The 20748-nt window shown below is 39.0% G+C and overlaps 1 protein-coding gene across 7 annotated transcripts in view; it reads right to left on the reverse strand.

Moving 5' to 3' along the window:
• Positions 1–4169: 4169 nt before the first annotated feature.
• LOC101827116 (killer cell lectin-like receptor subfamily I member 1) overlaps positions 4170–20748 on the reverse strand; it is a 31179-nt gene continuing 14600 nt past the window's right edge. For 3 of the 7 annotated variants that reach the window (XM_021223634.2, XM_005087142.4, XM_021223633.2), the window contains exons 3-7: positions 18542–18634; positions 18324–18392; positions 10234–10385; positions 9618–9721; positions 6484–9148 (exon numbers count right to left, since the gene is read on the reverse strand). In XM_021223634.2, coding sequence (XP_021079293.2) covers positions 9034–9148; positions 9618–9721; positions 10234–10385; positions 18324–18392; positions 18542–18634 — 533 coding nt within the window. In that variant the 3' untranslated portion in view covers positions 6484–9033. Of the gene's footprint in view, positions 5553–6483; positions 9149–9188; positions 9722–10233; positions 10386–18323; positions 18393–18541; positions 18635–20748 lie in introns of those variants that run through there. The other 4 variants (XM_021223635.2, XM_040743734.1, XM_021223636.2 and 1 more) reach the window with 4 other exon arrangements.

Consider the following 20748-nt stretch of genomic DNA (forward strand, 5'->3'; position numbering starts at 1 on the left):
GTTCTAGCCAGAGCCATATGACAACAAAAGGAGATCAAGCAGATACAAATTGGAAAGGCAGGGATCAAACTTTCACTATTTGCAGATGATATGATAGTTCACATAAATGACCCAAAGAACTATATCAGGGAACTCTTACAGCTGATTAACACCTTCTGCAAAGTGGCAGGCTACAAGATCAACTCAAGAAAATCAGTAGCCCTACTATATACAGACGATTAAAGGGCTGAGAAAGAAATCAGAGAAACATCACCCTTTACAATTGCCACAAACAACATAAAATACCTTCGGGTAATGCCAACCAAACAAGTGAAAGACCTGTATTGCATGAACTTTGAGTCTTTAAAGAAAGAAATTAAAGAAGCCCTCAGAAAATGGAAAGATCTCCTATGCTCTTGGATAGGTAGGATCAATGTAGTAAAAATGGCAATCCTGCCAAAAGCAATCTACAGATTCAATGCAATCCCCATTAAAATACCAGCACAATTCTTCACAGACCTTAAAAGAACAATAGTCAATTTTGTATGTCAAAACAAAAGACCCAGGATAGCCCAAACAACCCTGTTCAACAAGGCAATGTCTGGAGGCATCACCATCCCTGACTTCAAGCTCTATTACAGAGCTATAATTCTTAAAACAGCTTGGTGTTGGCACAAAAATAGACAGGTAGACCAATGGAATGAAATTGAAAATCCTTATATTAACCCATACATGTATGAACATCTAATATTTGACAAAGAATCTAAAAATAAACAATAGAAAAAAGAAAGCATCTTTAACAAATGGTGCTGGCATAACTGGATGCTGGCATGTAGAAGAATGTGCATCGATCCATGTCTATGGCTATGCACAAAACTTAAGTCCAAATGGATCAAAGACCTCAACATAAATCCATCCACACTGAACCTCTTAGAAGAGAAAGTTGGTGGTACCCTTGAACGAATTGGTACAGGAGACAGCTTCCTGAACGCAACACCAGTAGCACAGACCGTGAGATCAACAATTAATAAATGGGACCTCCTGAAACTGAGAAGCTTCTGTAACGCAAAGGACACAGCAAGACAAAAAGGCAGCCCACAGAATGGGAAAAATATTCACTAACCCCACATGTGACAGAGGGCTCATCTCCAAAATTTACATAGAACTCAAGAAGCAAGTCTCCAAAACACCAAAGGATCTGATTAAAAATTGGGCTGCAGAACTAAATCGAGAATTTTCAATAGGAGTCTAAAATGGCTGAGAGGCACTTGAGAAGGTGCTCAACATCCTTAGCCATATGGGAAATGCAAATCAAAACAACTCTGAGATACCATCTCACTCCTGCCGGAATGGATAAAATCAAAAACACCAAAGACAATTTATGCTGGAGGGGATGTGGTGAAAGGGGAACACTCCTTCACCGCTGGTGGGAGTGTTAACTTGTACAGCCACTTTGGAAATCAGTATGGAGATTCCTCAGAAAAATGGGAATAAACCTACCACAAGACCCAGCAACTTCACTCTTAGGCATATATCCAAAATATGCCCATTCATACAACAAGGATGTCTGTTCCATATGTTCATAGCAGCATTACTTGTAATAGCCAGAACTTGGAAGCAACCTAGCTGCCCCTCAACAGAAGAGTGGATAGAGAAAATGTGGTACATTTACACAATGGAGTACTATTCAGCAGAAAAAAAAAACAATGAAATCCTGAAATTTGCAGGCAAATGGATGGTAGTAGAAGAAACCATCCTGAGTGAGGTAACCCAGTCTCAAAAAGAGAAGCATGGCATATATACTCTCTCATATATGGATTTTAGACATTGATCTGGGGAGTACCAGCCTACAATCTCATGGCCAGAGAGTCTGGGAAACAGAACCTTCAATCAGTGCCTGATGGAAGCACAGGCAGTCTCCCATGGCTAAGCACTGAGCTGAACTCAAGAAATCCAGTGACAGAGAGGGAGGATTGATGACCAAAGGTGTTAAGACTGGGCTGGTTTAACCCCCAGAAACAGCTGACCTGACAAGGCTTGGCTCTTGAATCCTAAACTGATGCCTGGGAATTCAGCATGGGACTGATCAAGACCCTCTGAATGTGGGTGTCAGTGAGGAGGCCTAGGTAATCTATTGAGCATTGTGTAGTAGATCAGTATTTATCCTGGGTATACAAATGAACTTTGGGCTCCCATCCAACACTGAGAGATGCACTCTCACCATGGACTCTTGGGGGGAGGGTCTAGGCCCTGCCCTTGATGAAATGACAGGCTATGGATACCCCCATGGAGGGCCTCACCCTCCCTTGGGAAATGAGGGGATATTGGGGGGGGTTGGTGGGAGGGCACGGGAGGAGGGGAGGGAAATGGAGAGGGACCTGGAATTGACATGTGAAGCAACCTTATTTCTAATTGAAATTTAAATTTAAAAATAAAAAAATACATAATATGATTATTTATGTGGTAACTGATAACAACTTACATGTTAATTATCTTTAATTGTTTATTCTGTAGGCAAGCAGTGTCAGGACAGAAGAAAATTAAGGGGGGGAAAGTTGCATTGGCAAAGAGGTGATTTCGCAGGCTGTAAATTGCACAGTAGCTTACTGGTTTATCCACAGTGAAGAATTTCACATAAGGAAGGGAGCTTGAGAAGCCATGGACAGAAAGGAGGGGGCTTTTGGGAATGGGGAGTAAGGAAAGGTTTAATGAAGAAGGATGATGATTACAAATAGTGGAGGAGGCCTGGAGAAGTGGTAGGGAGGCTGTTGCAGTAGAACTTTAAGGGGCTGGGGACACTGTGGGGCTTCAAGGAGGGGAAAGAGTGACAGGTTGTTAAGGAGTGTTTGGAAGTCTCATATGCTCTGTGCATCTGTACTGATGAGTTCAAGCAGCCTGGAAGGAAGGAGGTGGGGACTCTGACACCTGTGGGCAGAGGGGATGGTAACAGCCACTGAATTGTGGCCTGGGTGGCATGGCCTGAGAAGCTGTGGGTTTGGGCCAGGCTGTGCAGCACCATGGAGTGGAGTAGAGGAAGTAGGGGAGGGGGAATTTTTAGTCAAGGACACAGAGGCTGATCTGCCTGGCCTTGGTGAATTCAGGTGAATGGAGGAGGAGGGGCAGTTGGGACAGAACAACAGGTGGTGGGCCCAGAGTGTCTGGCTGTCAGTATTCCTGTGGCTCAGCATACAGAAGATTAAACAGAACATGAACAGCACAGAGGATAACAAGACAGTATAGTAGAATTTAGAGAATGTAAGCGTCGCACAGAGTGTAGAAAGGGCAGAGCCCAAAAGGATGTCTTTATGTTATTCTGTGTGCTCTCAAGTTCTGTGAAGATCCTGAATAGTGCTAGGATCCAGAGAACCATCAGGGAGGGCAGTAGTCATTTAGATTGGTTATCTGGTGCATATAGAGGGCAAGCCTGTGCACTATAGTTAATGAGGTTAGGAGATTTTATGTCTGCATGTTGCAGGCATTTGAGATTCTGGAGTAGACATCCCAAAGGCAAGTCAGTTGGAATGGAGTGGTGGAACCTATCACCTTGGTGGGAGTGGGCCAAAGGTGAACATATCTGTTGTCCCAGTGTATCTTCAGAGCCAAGAATCAGTATCTGGAAGGGAGGGCATCATTAGGTAGGCTCTGGTCACCAAGAGGGGGAACCCAGTGGGATAGTAAGAGAATCCTGGGACCTGTGGACAAGAATTTTCAGAGTGGAAAGGGCACTGGATTCCTGAAGAAGAAAGAATGAAAGAGAAAACCCCCTACCAAACTACACAGGATGGAATGCGTATTACTGGCAGCCAGTCCTTGGAAGTCCAATACAACCAGTGAAGGTAATGGTGGATTATAATCTCCCTATTCCACCAGGACACAATAGTGACACCAGACATACAATTTCTGTCACCTCATAAACTGGGGACTGTTTAAGATAGCCAGACATACAGTTTCTGTCACCTCATAAACTGGGGACTGTTTAAGATAGCCAGGGTTGGTGACTTATCAATTAGCCCTTGTTGGATGAGGGAATGAGGTGCCAGGAGGACTGAAGCATGTGAAAAAGGGTTGGGGAGGTGTTACTGACCTATCCAGGTCATGGCACTCCTGAAGACTACCCCACCCCCACACAGTGGACAGTGGGATTTCCTCTCAGACTGAGTTAAGTACAAACCATACCCAAACACCTGTTGTCACAGAGAGATCCTTTATTAAGTGGGTAAGTTCTGAATCAGGCAGAAAACAGCAGCAAATGACCTTGCAGGTGTAATTTTTAAGAGGAAGAGAGGGGAAGGTCTGGGTCAGTATAGACAAGGATGTGGTGCTAAAGGAAATAGGTGAAGAGGGAGAAGGGGAATTGGACAAGAAAAAGGGAGAACAGTATTTGATCTGGAGATACAAAGGCTGCCTCTGGATAGAGGGGAGATGGACATGGCACATATGCAAATGGCAGTTTATGAAGGTCAAGTGTGAAATCTCGTGTTAGGATGAGGTTTTTATTTTAATTTGTCATGTTATTTAGGTGAAGCAAATGGGGGGGGCTTTTGATTCCTGGACTTTGGTTGTCAACCTCAAGAAGAGGAAGTGGCCAATTAAGGGACTAGACCCTAGTTGGCTAACTTTCAGAATATATTCCAATGATTTTTAGCAAGGCAGAGGGACTGGAGGAGAAGGGGAAGTTCTGGATGAGCCACAAGCTTGAGTGGGCTAGTGTTCCTTCACATGCAATGTCCAGCAGACAGTTTCACAACAGTCCTCCTTTCCAACTGTGGGCTCTCATGTACATCTGCCATGTTCCCTTGCTTCAAAGCATCCAGTGTCTTGTGCAACAAACCAGAGGTCTGAATAGGCTTTTAATTTATTTGTTTCTGATAGAAAAGTATTTATATCATTGTCTATTGATTATGGCAAATTTCTCTGGTTTTATTCCATATACAGCCATCTTCATCATTACTCCATATACAGTCATTATTATCACCATTGTCGTCATCATCATCATCATCATCATCATCATCATAATTATTCTATGTACAGTCACTACCATCATCATCTTTGTCGTCATCATCATCATTCCATATACAGTTATTAGAATAATCATCTTTGTCATCATCATTATTTCATGTGTATAGGAGTTCGGCTTCATCGGTATCACGTTTGTTCCTGGGGCCCCTGAAACTAGAGAGAGTATTGGATCCTCTTGAACTGCACTCATATACAGTTGCAAGCTGTGTTTGGGGAATTGAACCTTGTCCTCAGGAAGGGCAATCAGTGCTTCCAGACAATAAGCCATTTCTCCAGCCCCAGCATCATCATCTCTAAGTGCCAGTAGTAGGACAATGGTGCTTATAGCTGTAGCTTTTCTTTCTAAATTTCTTCTTCATGTTTTCACAGCTTATTGTATTTTAATGCAAACAACAGTTTTTAGAATTCCATGTGGAAAACTGTTAGCCATTGTTTCTTCATAGATTTGAAAAATTTGAACTTTATATTTTCAGTAATAGAACTTTTAGCCCAAGAACTTTCTCTTGTTTTCCCTTTGTGGTTTCTGTTTTCTGCCAGGCTCTCTCATCTCTTCTCTCATCATCACCAGGTCACATTTTAAATGATGGAAAGAGCAATGTTAGATGCACTCTAGAGAATTTATCATCTTACAACCACAGCCAGAATCTGAGTTTCTTATATTATCAATTGATTCATTATTTTATATTTTAATAACTCATACAAGAAAGATATTAAGTCAAGTAAAATATGAGTCCTTTAAGGTTACAACAAAGAATAAGCATATAAACCCCCATTTCTTGAAGTTGAAGCTCAGGGATACAGCTTATTTAAAGGCAAAATCCCAAAGACTATAATTTACATCAATGTTAGATGAGAATCAGAGTATCCTTGAGATGTTCACTTATGGAAGAGCTTAGTAATTGTGTTAGACACAGGATGACAGTTATACTTGCATCATGCTTTCTTCAGTTATTTTAACTTATGTTACATTTGTATAAACATTAATTATTTTGGTTAATACATCCAGACCATGGACACCTCCATTGCATTTCTATGGTAGATGTTGTTGGTGTGTAGACATACAAGCCCAGTCTCAGCAAACTCAAAATTGAGTCAGGACCATATTGTATTGCATTGGTGACTTCAATATATCTGTATATGCATATGTGAGTTTATATATGTATTATGTGCATGCAGGAGCTCAGGAAATGTGAAGATGGCATCTGATCCAGGGGATCTAGATTTACAGACAGCTGTGAGACGGATGTGGCTGCAGAGAATTGAACTTGTGGTCCCTGCAGGAGCAGTAAGCACTATTAACCTCTGGGGCAACCCTCTAGATCCAGACTATGAGCTTCTTAACTTTTCAAACTGAGTTGCATTTGTTAGTTATTGGTTTTCCTTTAAATATGTTCTTGCTATCGTAAGCAGAATCATCTGCTGCACCAGTGCAGCCTGGGGTCGAGAATCTGCAGAGTGTGTCGGGATTGATAACACAGAGACCAGTTGGTGGTGAAAGAAGCTCGCTTTATTCTTATTCCGGCTGTTATAAAGCCTGACACCAGAGGCAGGGGTGGGGGGTCAGGAAGAGGCGGCTAGTCATCGGAAAAGTCAGGGTCAGGGTGTTCCCATGGGTGAGCCCTTCTGAAAACATCAGGAACTTATTGCTCCGGTAAACATCTTTTTCTTTATGGACACGGGATTGTTTTTAATAAATATGTTTTTTTCTGTGGTCGCAGACATCTGTTATAGCTGCCTTCTCCTAGGCTGATGGGGAAGTGGCAATTGGAGGTCCCACTGAGACCTGAAATCAAGGTAAGTGGATTTGCCTGCTAGGGACAGATTGGGGAAAATAAGAAAAGAAAAGATGGAGAATAGTCCCGGGAAGCTTGAATTACAGTATCAAGTGAAAAAGTCACTTGAAGAACAGGGGACTACAGTCAAGGCTAAAACCCTGGAAGGCTTTCTAAAATATTGAATGAGCAGGTCCATGGTTCATTACTGGGGGAGGCTTAAATGTCCCAGATTGGGAGGGGTTTCACCGTGATCTTCAGAAACTTTTACACAAAGAGGGACCTGAATCCTTGGCCCCATCCACATTCTCCTTATGGAGATTAGTGAGGGGTGCACTTTTGACAAATAAAGTTCACCTCTGCCAGGTAGTCAGGCCACAAAAGAGGTTTTTTTCAGAGTTACATGACACTGAGACTCAAGCCTCCCTGTTTTCAGAGGCAGGGAGTGAGGATGAATCATCTGAAAAGACCCTGTCTGAAGCTAGAGGCACCATTGTTAGTAAGGATGAGGAGGAGTCTCTTAGCGACAAGGCAAAAACGGGTGAATGGGTCCTCTGTCTTCGAAACATCACTCAAGACTGAGATGGGGGCGGGAAAATTCTCTATTGTTAGCATGGCCTGCTTGCTCCCTCCTTTCCTTTCTGTTTCTTGGAATGGGACGAGAGAAGGGAGGGAGTATCTCAATTGATTTCCCAGCTCCTGTGTTCTGAGTAATTGCTGGCCATCTGGAGATTCTCATGCTCTGATCATCCTGGTTTCTTCCCTGATTCCCATGGTGATGGGAGATCAACACTCAGAAGAGGAGACCATCCTGTATCACCCTATGAGACTTTGGCATCAAGGCCGCTGTTGTCATATCCATTGCCATATCAGCCATTGTGGCAGCCGTGGCCAGAATTGCTGTTGCCCAATCTTCCACCAAAGCAGAGACCATTAACAGCCTTGCTGGTAGTTAGCAAAGCTCTGTCTACCCAGAATGCACTCAATTCGCATATTCTGCTGGGGCTTCTGAGGTTAAATCAACAAAGTTCATCACTATAGGAACAAATTGATGCTCTGTAGATAGTGCAACAAGCCTGTTGTTCACATTTTTATCATGCTACATGTGTAACTTCAATGAGTGTATCTAATGTACCTGTGCAAATGCGCCTTCTAAATGCTTTCCTGAATGGATCTTGGAATGATATCTTTGTAAACTTTATCAAATTGTAACTGTAAATCATATGCTGGTTACCCTTGCACCAGAGGAAGGCTGGTAAAATGCTATGGCCCAGATCGGGGGATGGGTACATCGATGAGGAGGCCCTATGTCAATGGGGGTCCTGGGAGTGGTGGCAGTAGTGGTAGGCATTCTGGCCTTATGCCGAGTTCAAACATGCCTTGTTCCATAGGTAACAGATCCATCACCAAGTATTGCTGAGCGTAGCCCATGGCAATCCCGGTAGCCATGAAGTCTGGTTACAGATGATTCAAGGATGAAGTTCTCTAATGATAGGCAACCTGTGAGGAAGTGGGGCTCCAGCCAAGGTCTCTTGTTCCCACAATCATCAATACATATCTTGAACAATCTCAAAAGGTGTATGCTACTTAGGGATCTTATATTGGATGAGGTAGGCTACAACTCTGATCTACCTATAAATACACTGAGACATTAGAAAAGTTTGATCCCTGGGAATAAGGACTAGGCTAAACAAGATAGTGTAAGAATACACCATAAATAAAGCAACAACAACAACAACAAATAAACAGCAACATAGTTCACTGAGTAGCAGCACTTGCCATGAAAGTCTAGGGACCTTGGTTTGATAAAAGTTGAAGGGAAGAACCAGTTCCACCACTTTGTCCTCTGACCTTGTCAAGTGCACTGTGGTACCTCCTGCTACTTATACCGGAATAATACACAAATAACTTTTAAAAAGTCCACTCAACTGATATGGGAACCTTTTATCACTTTGAGTCTCTTGGAGTTTGCAAAGGTACTGAATATATATGGTATTTCATACCTAATTTAGTCATAACTATAAAAATTGTGCCAGAGTGGTGATCATCCTCAAGATAAATTATACTCACTCTCAATACAATATATATAATGTAAAAAAAGTAATCAACATTTTCTCAGTTCAGTAAAAAATGTTCAAAATTTAAAAGTCATCACTTATTAGCCTTTTAGCTAAGCTCAGGTGTAAAATTTGTAGATTACCAATAAGTTTCAGACATATTTTATCATTTATAGTTTAATAAAAATGTGCTAGTGAAATAGGTGTCATGGTATATTAAACTCACAGGTGTATGATTTCTTAGATGAACAATCAGTAGGATAAAATCGATTTCCACTGAAATAAGGACAACTATGATTCTTCTTCTCTGAATCATTAATTCTGTGTAAAAACAATTACAAAATCAGAAATCGAGAGGTGGTCCCTGCAGATAGCATTTTTTAATCTCAAAGTTAGAATTAGCTAAAACAAGTATAGGCCAAAGAGAAAAAAAAGCCATGGGAATGGAAAACAGTAAGCTTAACTGAAGATATCAAGCACAAGCCAATCCTACAGTGTCAAAGAAAGTAGTAATGAGGAAGTGGTGAAAGGCATTAGAGTTACAAACTCCCTAAAGTGATGTACAAATGTCTCCATGGAGTCCAGTAGAATAAAAACACTAATGTTCCAAAGGTGAGTTTACTTGGTGTGAACATGTTTTCTCTATTACTCCCCACAGAGTGCTCCTTCTATATCAGAGATCTTTCCTTTTCTCTGAATGCCCCTTCTGTGTCACATACAGACAGGACACAAGCATGTAACAATCCCACCACCCTCAGCAAAGCCCTCGTTATCCAAACATTATACTTACAGAATTTGCTCTATTTTAGTGCCATTTTCCCACAACCAGGACCCATCAGTTTCATTGGTTTTGAGCAGAATCCACCCATCAATTCCAAACACTAGCAAGTTTTCCTGTTGAGTACAGAAAAATCACAATCCATAACTAAGTGTAAAATCCTAGTACTTTTTCTTTCCTATATGCGTCTTAAAATTTTTAGAATTTATATATATTTTTAAAGTTCAGGATAGAATTTCATTCCATAGTCCAAGGTGGCCTGGAAATTCACTGTATAAACCAAATGGCCTGAAACTCATGGTGGTCCTCCTGTGTCAGCCGCTCAATTGCTGCCCTTATAGGAATGATCTGCTCCTTCTTTACTAAATAGCAGCTTTAGCTTGCACAGGCCTGCTGAGTAGAACATGCCAGTGTGAGCTCATTTACTCCTTTGGTTTTCTTGCAGCATTAAACATTTCAATGCTGCAGAATCCTTCCAGTTTTCTCAGTGAGGATAATATCAAATCGCCATAAGCAGTTGTCAGAAGCCTCCCACAACATTCAGTTTGCTAGACCGTGGTCTTCATGACCAGTGCTTTCACTGAAAACAGTTACAAAGAAAACAGGAATGCACGAGTGTGTGACCTACCAGCTCTGCTTTGGAGTCTATCTCCACAAGATGAGATTTCAGTTCCTTACAGGAAGACTGACTGTCTGCCCAGGTTTTGATTTCCCGAAAAACCTGATAGAAATTGTTTCCAAAAGCAGTCCAGTTTTGTGAGCAAAGATCACAGGTGTCATCTAGGAAATGAATATGTGTTAAATGGGTGATTGGCATTAGAATAGACATTATTAATACAACTACCTGGCTTTTGTGAGACTCAAGAATACTACACAGAGAGTAAAGTTTTATTAATATCTTTTCTGGTGCTGCAGGTTGACCAAAGTTCCAGGAATGCTCAGCCAGCCCTGTCTATGAGCGACACTCCAGTCCTAAAAACTGTCTAAAAATGATGAGTCATATTTCCACAGTCCTTATCTGATAACAATGACGAATTTTGTTTTAAAATTTTTTACATAAAAATCAATATAAACTGATTCCTACAAGGAAAACAAGTTTTAATATTATATTTGTCATAATGATGTATAAATATGTAAATATTAAGTGACATAATTATATGAATTTGAAAAGCAGTTAATGAAATGACTCTCAATCTGCAGTTGTTTTTATGAATATACAAAATTAAAATACATAGGTATGCTTAAACTGGCATTCTCAGTATTTAAGATAAGTACTCTTCATTTTTTATTTCTTAATATTTATAGTCATCCAAGGTCCAGGTAGTTGCATATCTCCTCAGAAAATTGAGGACAATTACTTCTGTGTTTCTCATGTCATGGTTATTTCCATAGTAGCATGTATTATGAAATATAAATTATGTTTTTTATTTTGTGAATTTATTGAAATAGCATTGTTCCCACTCAAAAATATTTTACAGGTAATATATGTCAAGGAAAGTATAAAAAACATGTGAAAGCTCCCACATAAGACAACGGGCATCACCCATCACCCACTAACACTCCTTACATCCTGTGCAATAGCTCTGGCCAGATTGCACCCCCACCTCACGAGGCTGCATATTCTGGACACAATTTCCGCAGAAGACTTCTGTTTTACCTGAGGTCAGGCAAGTTCAAAGGACTCAAGGCAAAACACTGCCTATAGGCAGAACACTCCCTAAAGCTAGCCAAACAACCCCTAAGTGTACCTCTCTTCTTAGCTCTGTATCCCACACCACAACCTCAGCAGAAAACTTATACTGTATGGAAGGTAACACCATACTGGAATCCCTGATACCAGGCATGAACCCAGAACTTCAGAGACCACATTGGTACTTGGAACCTCAGAGGCTACATTGGTGCCCCAAACTTCAGACATCTTGCAGGCTGCAAAAATCCAGGGGAGACACCCAACTGAAGCTAAACGACTTGCTAGTCACCAGAACTCCTAGCCAGAAGACCAGAGGTAAAGAGAAACCAAGAAAGAAAACATCCATCCATCAAAGACAAACTCAGGAATTAACAACTAGACTTATAACCATTCCAAACCCAGATGCCTAAATGTCAGTGTAAGAACACAATCAACAACAGAAAAGGCAATATGGTACCACAAGAGCTCAGCTCTCCTATAACAGCAAGACTTGAACATCCTGATGCAGCTGAAAATGACATTCACACAAGATATATGAAGATGAGAGCTGTCCTTCAAATTGGAAATGAAAAAAACCCTTTAAAAATTCAGGAGAGGATAAAAAAAATTGAGAAAATTAATAAATTCTTTAAAGACTATTAGGAAAGTAAAAAAAAAACAACTCAGGTAAAGAAAAGTGTTCAAGACCCGAAAAACAAAACAAAAGAAAACAAAACAAAACACCACACAAGTAGAGGGAATTCTGGAAATGGAAAATCTGGGTAAGTGAATGAGAACTGTAGATGCAAGTATCACTAATAGAATATAAGAAATGGAAGAAATAATCTCAGGCAGTAAAGATAAAGTAAAAGAAATAGTTTCATCTGTCAAAGAAAACGATTAATCTAAAAAAAAATCCCTAACATCCCTAACATAAAACATCTAGGAAGTCTGGGACACTATGAAAAGACAAAATGTAAGAAAAATAGGAATACAAGAAGAAATCCAGCTCAAGGGCCCAGAGAATACATTTAATAAAATCATAGAAGATAATTTTCTTAACCTAAAGAAGGATGTCTATAAAGGCACACTAACCTTACAGAACATCAAAAGATTGGACCAGAAAAAACTTTCCTGCACCATGTAATAATCAAAACACTAAAGATACAGAACAAAGAAAGAATATTAAAAACTTCAAAGGAAAACAGCCAAGTAACATATATACATAGACCTGTTAAAATTGCACCCAATTTCTCAATGGAAACTTTAAAAGCCAGAAGGACCTGAATAGATATATTGCAGACTCTAAAAGAACATGAATGCCAGCCCTGACTACTATAGTCAGCAAAGCCTTCAATCATCATACATGGATAAAACAAGATATTCCATGACAAAGTCAAGTTTAAGCATTATCTATCTACAAATCTAGGCCTATAGGAGGTATTAGAAGGAAAACTCCAACTCAAGAAGGTAAACTACACTCACAAAAATACAGGAAAAAACTCACACGAGTAAAACCTAAAGAAGGAATACACACACATATGTAATACCACCACCACCATTAGCAGTAAAATAACAGAAATTAACAAGCAATGGCCATTAATATCTCTCAAGATCAATGGACTCAACTCCCTCTCAAAAGACACAGGCTAACAGAATGAATACGAAAAAATGACCCATCCTTCTACTGCATACAACAAACATGCATCAGCACCAAAGACAGACATTACCTCAGAATATAGGGCAAGAAAAATATTTTCTAATCAAATGAACCTAAGAAGCAGCTCCTATAGATTTTCAAAATAGACTCCAAATGAAAATTAACAGGAGATCAAGAAGGATATTTCATAGTCTTCAGTTAAAAAATCCACTAAGATGGCATTGCAATTCTTAACATCTATGGCCTAAAAGACAGGCAACTAATTTTGTAAAAGAAACAGTACTACAGCTTAAATCACACATAAAACCTCACATATTAATTGTGGGAGACTTCAAAACCCCACTATCACCAATGGACTGGTCAGCCAGACAAAAACTAACCAGAGAAATAATGGAGGTCATAGATATTACGAATTAAATGGACCAAACAGTTATCTACAGAACATTTCACCCAAATACAAAAACTTCTCAGCACCTCAAGGAATAGTCTCTCATACTGACCATATACTACGTTACAAGCAAGTATCAATTGATACAAGAAAATTAAAATAACCCCTTGTATTTTTATCAGAACACCATGTATTAAAACTGGATTTCAACAACAGAAACATACAAAGCTTACAAAATCATTGAAACTAAGGAAAGAATTGGTTATTTGAGAAAATGAAGACAAAAGACAACTCCAAATCCAAACAGAGAGAGAGAGAGAGAGAGAGAGAGAGAGAGAGAGAGAGAGAGAGAGAGAGAGAGAGAGAGAGAGAGACAACCAAATTGTAAACAGGGGCATATCAACAGATAACAAGGATATCCAAGGAATCATTAGGCCATACTTCAAAAACCTGTACTCTACAAAATTTCAAAATCTAAAACAAAATGAACATTTTTCTCAATAGATACTACTTAGCAAAGTTAAATTAAGATCAGACAAACAACTAAATAGATATATAGCACACAAGGAAATAGAAATAGTCATTAAATGTTTACCAACCAAATAAAAAAGTCCAGGGCCAGATGGTTTTAGTGCAGAATTCTACCAGGCTTTTCAAAGAAGGACTAGTACCTATACTCCTCATTCCACAAAGTAGAAATGGAAGGAACACTGTCAAATTTATTTTATGAGACCACAGTGACCCTTATGCCCAAACCACACAACCACTCAACAAGAAAAGAGAATTACATCCAGTTTCTCTCATAAATATTGATGCAAAACTACTCAATAAAATACTTGCAAACTGAATCCAAGAACACATCAAAAATCAACCACCAGGATCAAGTAGGCTTCATCCCAGAGATGCAAGGATGGTTCAACATATAAATATATGTCAATGCAATGTACCATAAAACAAACTTAAAGATTAATAGCATGTGATCATCTTATTAGATGCCCAAAATACCTTAGATAAAAGTCTTTGAATTGTCAGGGATACAAGTAACATACATAGCAAAGACAATTTACAGCAAGCCAGTACACAACATAATACTAAATGGACAGAAACTCAAAGAAATTCCGCGAAAATCACGAATAAGAAATGGCCGCCTACTCTCGCTATCTATTCAACAGAGTACAGGAAACTTGAAGTTCCAACTAGAGACATAACATAACTAAAGGAGATCAAAGGGAAACAAATTGGAAAGGGAGAAATCAAAGTATTGCTATTTACAGATTATATGATAGTATACATAAACATAAACTACCCCCAAAATTTACCAGGTGTTTCCTACAGCTGTTAAACACCTTTGGGGGAAGTGTTTGGGCACAAAATAAACTTTAAAAAAATTAGTAGCCCTCCTATATACAAAGGATAAAAGGGTTGAGAAAGAAATCAGAAATAATACTCTTCAAAATAGCCACAAATTATCTAAAATATCTTGGTGGAACTCTAACAAAGCAAGTGAAAAACTTTTAGGATAAAAGCTTCAAGTCTTTGAAGAAGGAAACTAAAGATGTTATCAGAAGATGGAAAGATCTCCCATGCTCAATGATCTGTAGGGTTAGCATAGTAAAAGTGGCCTTCTTAACAAAAGCACTCTACAGAATCAATGAAATTCCCATCAAATTCCAACACAAGTCTTTATAGACTTGAAATAACAATACTAAGCTTTATATATTAAAAAAAACCAAAAAACCCAGAATGGCTAAAACAATCCTGTACAAAAAAAAATCTGGAGGTATCACCAACCCTGATTTCAATCTCTACTACATAGCAACGATAAGAAAAAAAAATATGGCATTGACATAAAAACAGACACGTTGATTAATCAAACCAATCAATGATCCAGACAAAATTCCACATATATGGCCTTAATTTTTTGATAAAGAAGCCAGAAATATACACTTTAAAAAAGAAAGCATCTTCAACAAATTGTGCCAGTGTAACTGGGTGTTGACATGCAGAAGAAAGCAAATTGACACATATCTATCACCCTACGGAAAACTCAAGTCCATGTTGACAAAACACCTCAATGTACATCCAGATACACTGAACCTGATAGAAGAGAAAGTGGGAAAGTATCTCAAACACCTTGGCACAGGAAACAAATTCCTGAGTAGAAGACCGATAACATTTGAACCAAGACTGTTAATAAATGTAACCTCATGAGATGGAAAAGTTTCTGTAAGGCAAAAGATACCATAAATAGGACTAAATGGCAGCCAAAATAATGAGAAAAGATCTTCACCAACCCTACATCTGACATTTTCCAAAATATATAAATAACTCAAGAAACTTGATATCAACAAACCAAAATAATCCAACTAAAAAATGGTACACAGATCTAAGTAGAGAATTCTTATGGTTAGAACCTTAAGTGGCCAAGATACACTAGAACTATGTTCCAGAACAGCAACATACAGGTCTGCATTCCATCAAACAAAAAATAACCTACTACCTTTTAGATGGTGCATTTTCTAGAAAGTAACCTGTGGTAGTTGATGGGCATGGGCTGAGGATATTGCTCACAACAAAATATTTGCCCATGTAGCCTACAACAATAGACATCAAGAACACAATAACTTTTGATACATTGTTTGGGAATGTAGGCTACTGTATCCCGTAGAGAAGATCAATCACGAGACTACAGAAGAGGAAAATATTCATGCAAGGTAAATAACTCAGTAAAAGGACAGTAGAAGTCTACAGTGGTTAAGTGCAGTGCCTCCTGGTTTGAGCTGAAGACAAAAGAGTTTCAGGAGAATGGCCATTATGTCACCATGGTCCAAGAGGAGAATGGTAAGTCATGTCCGTTGTGTCCATGTTGATTATGGCAAGAAAAAACCTCAACTATCTAAAATAAATAGCTTAACAAATGGCAGGGAGAACACAGGATATGGAAACATAAAGATGTTGAAGAAAACTTATATGTAGGAACATTTGAAACTTCTTGGGAGCAAGAACAAGTGATAAGGAAAAGAAAGACAGTTCATTATTTTAAATTATTTCATTGTATGCTATTTTTAACAGTTAGTTTGAAGAGTTTAATAAACTCTTGTAACTGTTTCCAAGTTGGAGTTGGAACTGTCTCTCCGTTCCAGGTTCTCTCACATTCTTCCCAGTATAAGCTGCCTAAGGCCTCCTCAACACCTTGGGCAAACATGGCTCAGCTGTATAACACTGCCTGTTTCTGTTGCCTTCCTAAACAGTAGATACATGTTTTCCATGGCTGACCTTCATCACATCATTTGTTCCATTCACTATGTTTTTCAGCATATCCACATTATAGAAGTACTACATTTATTGTTAAGTCATGTCCCATGGCATGATGAAACAATACCTTGTCTTAATCAGGATTACTATTGTTGTGATGAAATATTCAGACCACAACAACATGGAAACTAAGGATTTATTTGGTTTATAATTTCATATCGCTTTTCCTCATCAAAGGAAGTCAGGACAGAAACTCAAACTGGGCAAGGACCTGGAATCAGGAGCTGATGCAGAGGCAATGGATGGGTGCTGCCTACTGGTTTGCTATTTTTTTCATTATAGATTTGCATAAGACGGATTACTAATAACTGCAAGACACTGTCAATATTAAGCTTTGCCAATGCCATTAATTTAAAACTCTTCAATTTAGTCCCCAGCAGATTTTAGCACAAGGGCAGAAAGCAGCTACGTTTTTTCCCACAAATACCATGGAATGGTTCCTAGGCCACTTACTAATAGTCTGCCCCTCCGAGACTTCTTGTACTTGACCCCCACTGTTCACTCAGCACCACTGTCCATGTTCCTATTAGCATGGCCCATTAAGCCCTCCTTAAGGCATTCAGCTGCTTTCCTAATCCAAATTCCCAAATTTTACATCCTCCTAAGAAGCAGCATGGTCAGGTCTATCACAGTAATATACCACTACCTTGTACTACTTCTGTCTTAGAATTCTCTAGAGGAACAGAACAGATAGGATAACTATGTTTATATGTATAATTTATTAGAATGGCTTTCAGGCTCTGGTCCATTGTTTTTTCTCAAAACTGACTGCCTTCTAACAGAAATACTAAGGATCCAGTAAAATAGTCTATAAGGCTGGATTTCTCAGCTGATCTACAGTATACACAGAAATACTGAAGGAGTAGCCTCTAATGCCAGTGGAGGGATGCACTTGCCAGCAAGAGTGAGGGCAAGCAGGCAAAGAGCAAAAACTTCCTTCTTTCATGTCCTTGATATATACTGGCACCAAAAGTTGTGCTCCAGATTAAAGGTGGATCTTCCCATCTCAAAATATCTGGATTAAAGTTGTGTCTTCTCATTTCAAGTGATTTAATTAAGAGAAATACCTCAGACCAGACATATGCCTAGTTCTTTGGGTTTTAGTTAATTGCAGATGTAGTCAAGTTGACAACTGACAGCTGTTTTGAATGCTAACAGTTAATATTTATTATGAAGAAATTCTTAGAAAGGCCTGTACACAGTCACTTGAGGAAATGTTTTTCTTTCCCCTTGTTAATAAGTATAATTGGAGAATTCATGAGAATGTGTACCAGGACTGTTTTCTCTAAAGGACCCTCATTCTGTGTACTAGGAAGAAACACGAATTGGTATGTATTTCCTAGGATTTCTTTCTATTTCATTGATTTTTATCTTCAAGTGATAGAAAAATGAGCAGTTCTTATTTAGTATTCAACATATTTAAATTTCATTTTTCTCTTAATAATAATTTTTAAAAACCCATACATACTTCTAGTCTTTGTGGATTTTGCTTTTCAGATTCTCCTTTCTTAGTTTTAAGCCATGTGAGGTCTTCCCTCATAAGGGACCCAATGAACAACACTGCATCTGCCTATCATGACTGATCAACATTTGTGGAAATAAGATCATTTGTCCCACTAAAGAAAAGACCTGGAAGTGAACCCTATAGTATTAATACTTATCAACATCCTTAGAGTTAATACTTACTATCCTCCTTAGGACACAGATGGTCATGAAGTAAGCATTTTCTGCATTGTTCTTCTTGTCTAGATAATACTAGGATAAAATTTGAGGCAGTAGTCAGTAGTGTTTAGGATGTATTCACTTGGATGCTATGAAATATAGCCTCCATAGGCAGTCAAGCTTTCACAATATTGCTGAGAGCATAACTGCTGCAGCAATGAATTAATCCCATAGTTGCTTACATTTTGGAAGTAAGATCCCAATGGTTGTTATCAGCACCACACACAAGGCAACAAGGATGCCTGTTACCATTCTCCACACTGTTGTTTTGGATCCTGAAAAGAAAGAGAAACAATGACAATGACTGAGTTTCTAACTTTCAGGAAGATAGTGAACAACCAGCCTGCCTCCATTTTAGGATTAAAAGTCATCTTATAGTAAAGACAAACTACGTCCGTTCCTGTTTATGAATAAATCTGTTTCTCAAAGATTGGGCTCTGCCCCACCTGTAACCTTAACTACAAATCGGCCAGTACTCACTTTTTCATGATTGGAAGTCATATCTTGGTTTCAAAAAGTTGTTTATAACCATCTTACAACCCTACCTTTGTTTCAACAGGTTATATGATCACTTGTGACTATCTTCTTACATCTACCTATTCTCATGACTACCTTGTTATGTCCATCTTGAAAGCAAGGGGCTAACATGTATGCTTATGTTCTGTTTCTGTTATCCCACCTATTTTGCCTGCCAAATTCTCCAGTTGGGAACCCCTACTCCTATAAAAAAAAACAACAATCACCTGTTTTCCTCACATTCAATGCTGATCTCTTGAACCCTACCTCAGGGTATGGCCGTCCATGTAAATAAATAAAAAAGATTGTTTTAATGAACATGGTCATGATGATTTGGGTTGGTGGTCATTCTCCCATCTTTGGGATCATTAGTCTCCTAACTCCAGTTTCTTTGAGGACATCTTCTCCTTAACTACCAAGAAATATTCAAATACCATGTACCATCTGGCTTTTACTGGGTAAATCATCTGTGATGAATGTCTTTCTAAATGTGGGAACAGTTAATGATGATTAATCACTGAAAGGAACAAAAGCACTTTCAGTGAAAGCCTGGTAACATGAGCTCCATCCTTGGAGCCCGTGGGAAAAGGCCTGCAGTGTGCATTTGCATCTGTATCTGTTAGCCCAGCAGATGGAGACAGGAGAATAGGCAACTGGAAGCTCACAAGCTGACCAGTTTGGTGTAGGTTCCAGAAACTAAAAGGAGCCTGCTTCTAATTTCAAAACATGGTGGTAGGAGAGAACAGACTCCTCCCCCTCAATCTTCATCTATCTATCTATCTATCTATCTATCTATCTTTCTTTCTTTCTTTCTTTCTTTCTTTCTTTCTTTCTTTCTTTCTATCTATCCATTCATCATCATTTTTCTCTCCACCCTCACACATCTATAAAGAAACAAAAGACAGAAATAGATTGTTTTTAAAATTACATTTAACTTCATAATTACATTTCTGTTACCTGGTTAAATATAACATTATAAATTTACCCTCAAAAGATCATAAAAATATTTCCCTACAATCTGTTATTCCTGTGACACTGAAGTATGATATTTCTTTCAATCTGGTGGCTTTCTCCAGAGCAGACTCATTAGGACTGAATTAGACTGAACTGATTGAAGGTGACATCAGTAGCTATTTTCACAATAGCAGGGGATGAAGCCAATCATGCTTGCTCACACCTGTATTTCTTTTTTTTTTTTACCATGATCTGCCCAAGTTTATTGTTCAAAGTTCTTATATACTAAAGACAAAAGGGGGAAAAGGCAAAAGACTTCCTTATCAATGATACAGAGAACAAACAGATGGAATTAACTCTTCAGTACCTGAAACATCAAGTAACCACACCCTGAACTAAGTATTCTGTTATTTAGACAAGACATCCAGTGACCACACCTTAGACTAAATATCCTGTTATTTAACCTTGAAGGAGGAAGGGTGGGCTTGCACTCTCTGGCCTTAAGTCAAGACGAAGTCACACCTGTATTTCTACCATTTTAGGAACCTAAAGCAGAAGGACTTCTTTCTGTTCGAGCCTATCTCGGATACAGAATAGAGCCCTGTATCATAAAAATGGGGGAGGAGAAAAATAAAATGAATTTAAAAAATTTTAAATCTATTCATTTATTTTACATCCTGACCACAGTTTCCCCTCCCTGTTTTCCTCCCAGTCCCTGCTCCATGCTCCTGCTCTGCCTCCCCCATTCAGGCTCCCTACTTTTCTGTTCAGAAGCGGGCAGGCTTCATATGGATCAACAAAAACGGTATCTGAACTTGCAATACGACTAAGCACCTCCCCTTGTATTAAGGGCAGGGTAAGGTGACACAGTATGAGGAATAGGGTCCCAAAACCTAGAAAAAGAGAGACAACCCTGCTT

This window comes from Mesocricetus auratus, unplaced genomic scaffold, assembly GCF_017639785.1.
Source record: "Mesocricetus auratus isolate SY011 unplaced genomic scaffold, BCM_Maur_2.0 Super-Scaffold_100001, whole genome shotgun sequence".
In the NCBI taxonomy this organism is placed as follows: domain Eukaryota; kingdom Metazoa; phylum Chordata; class Mammalia; order Rodentia; family Cricetidae; genus Mesocricetus; species Mesocricetus auratus.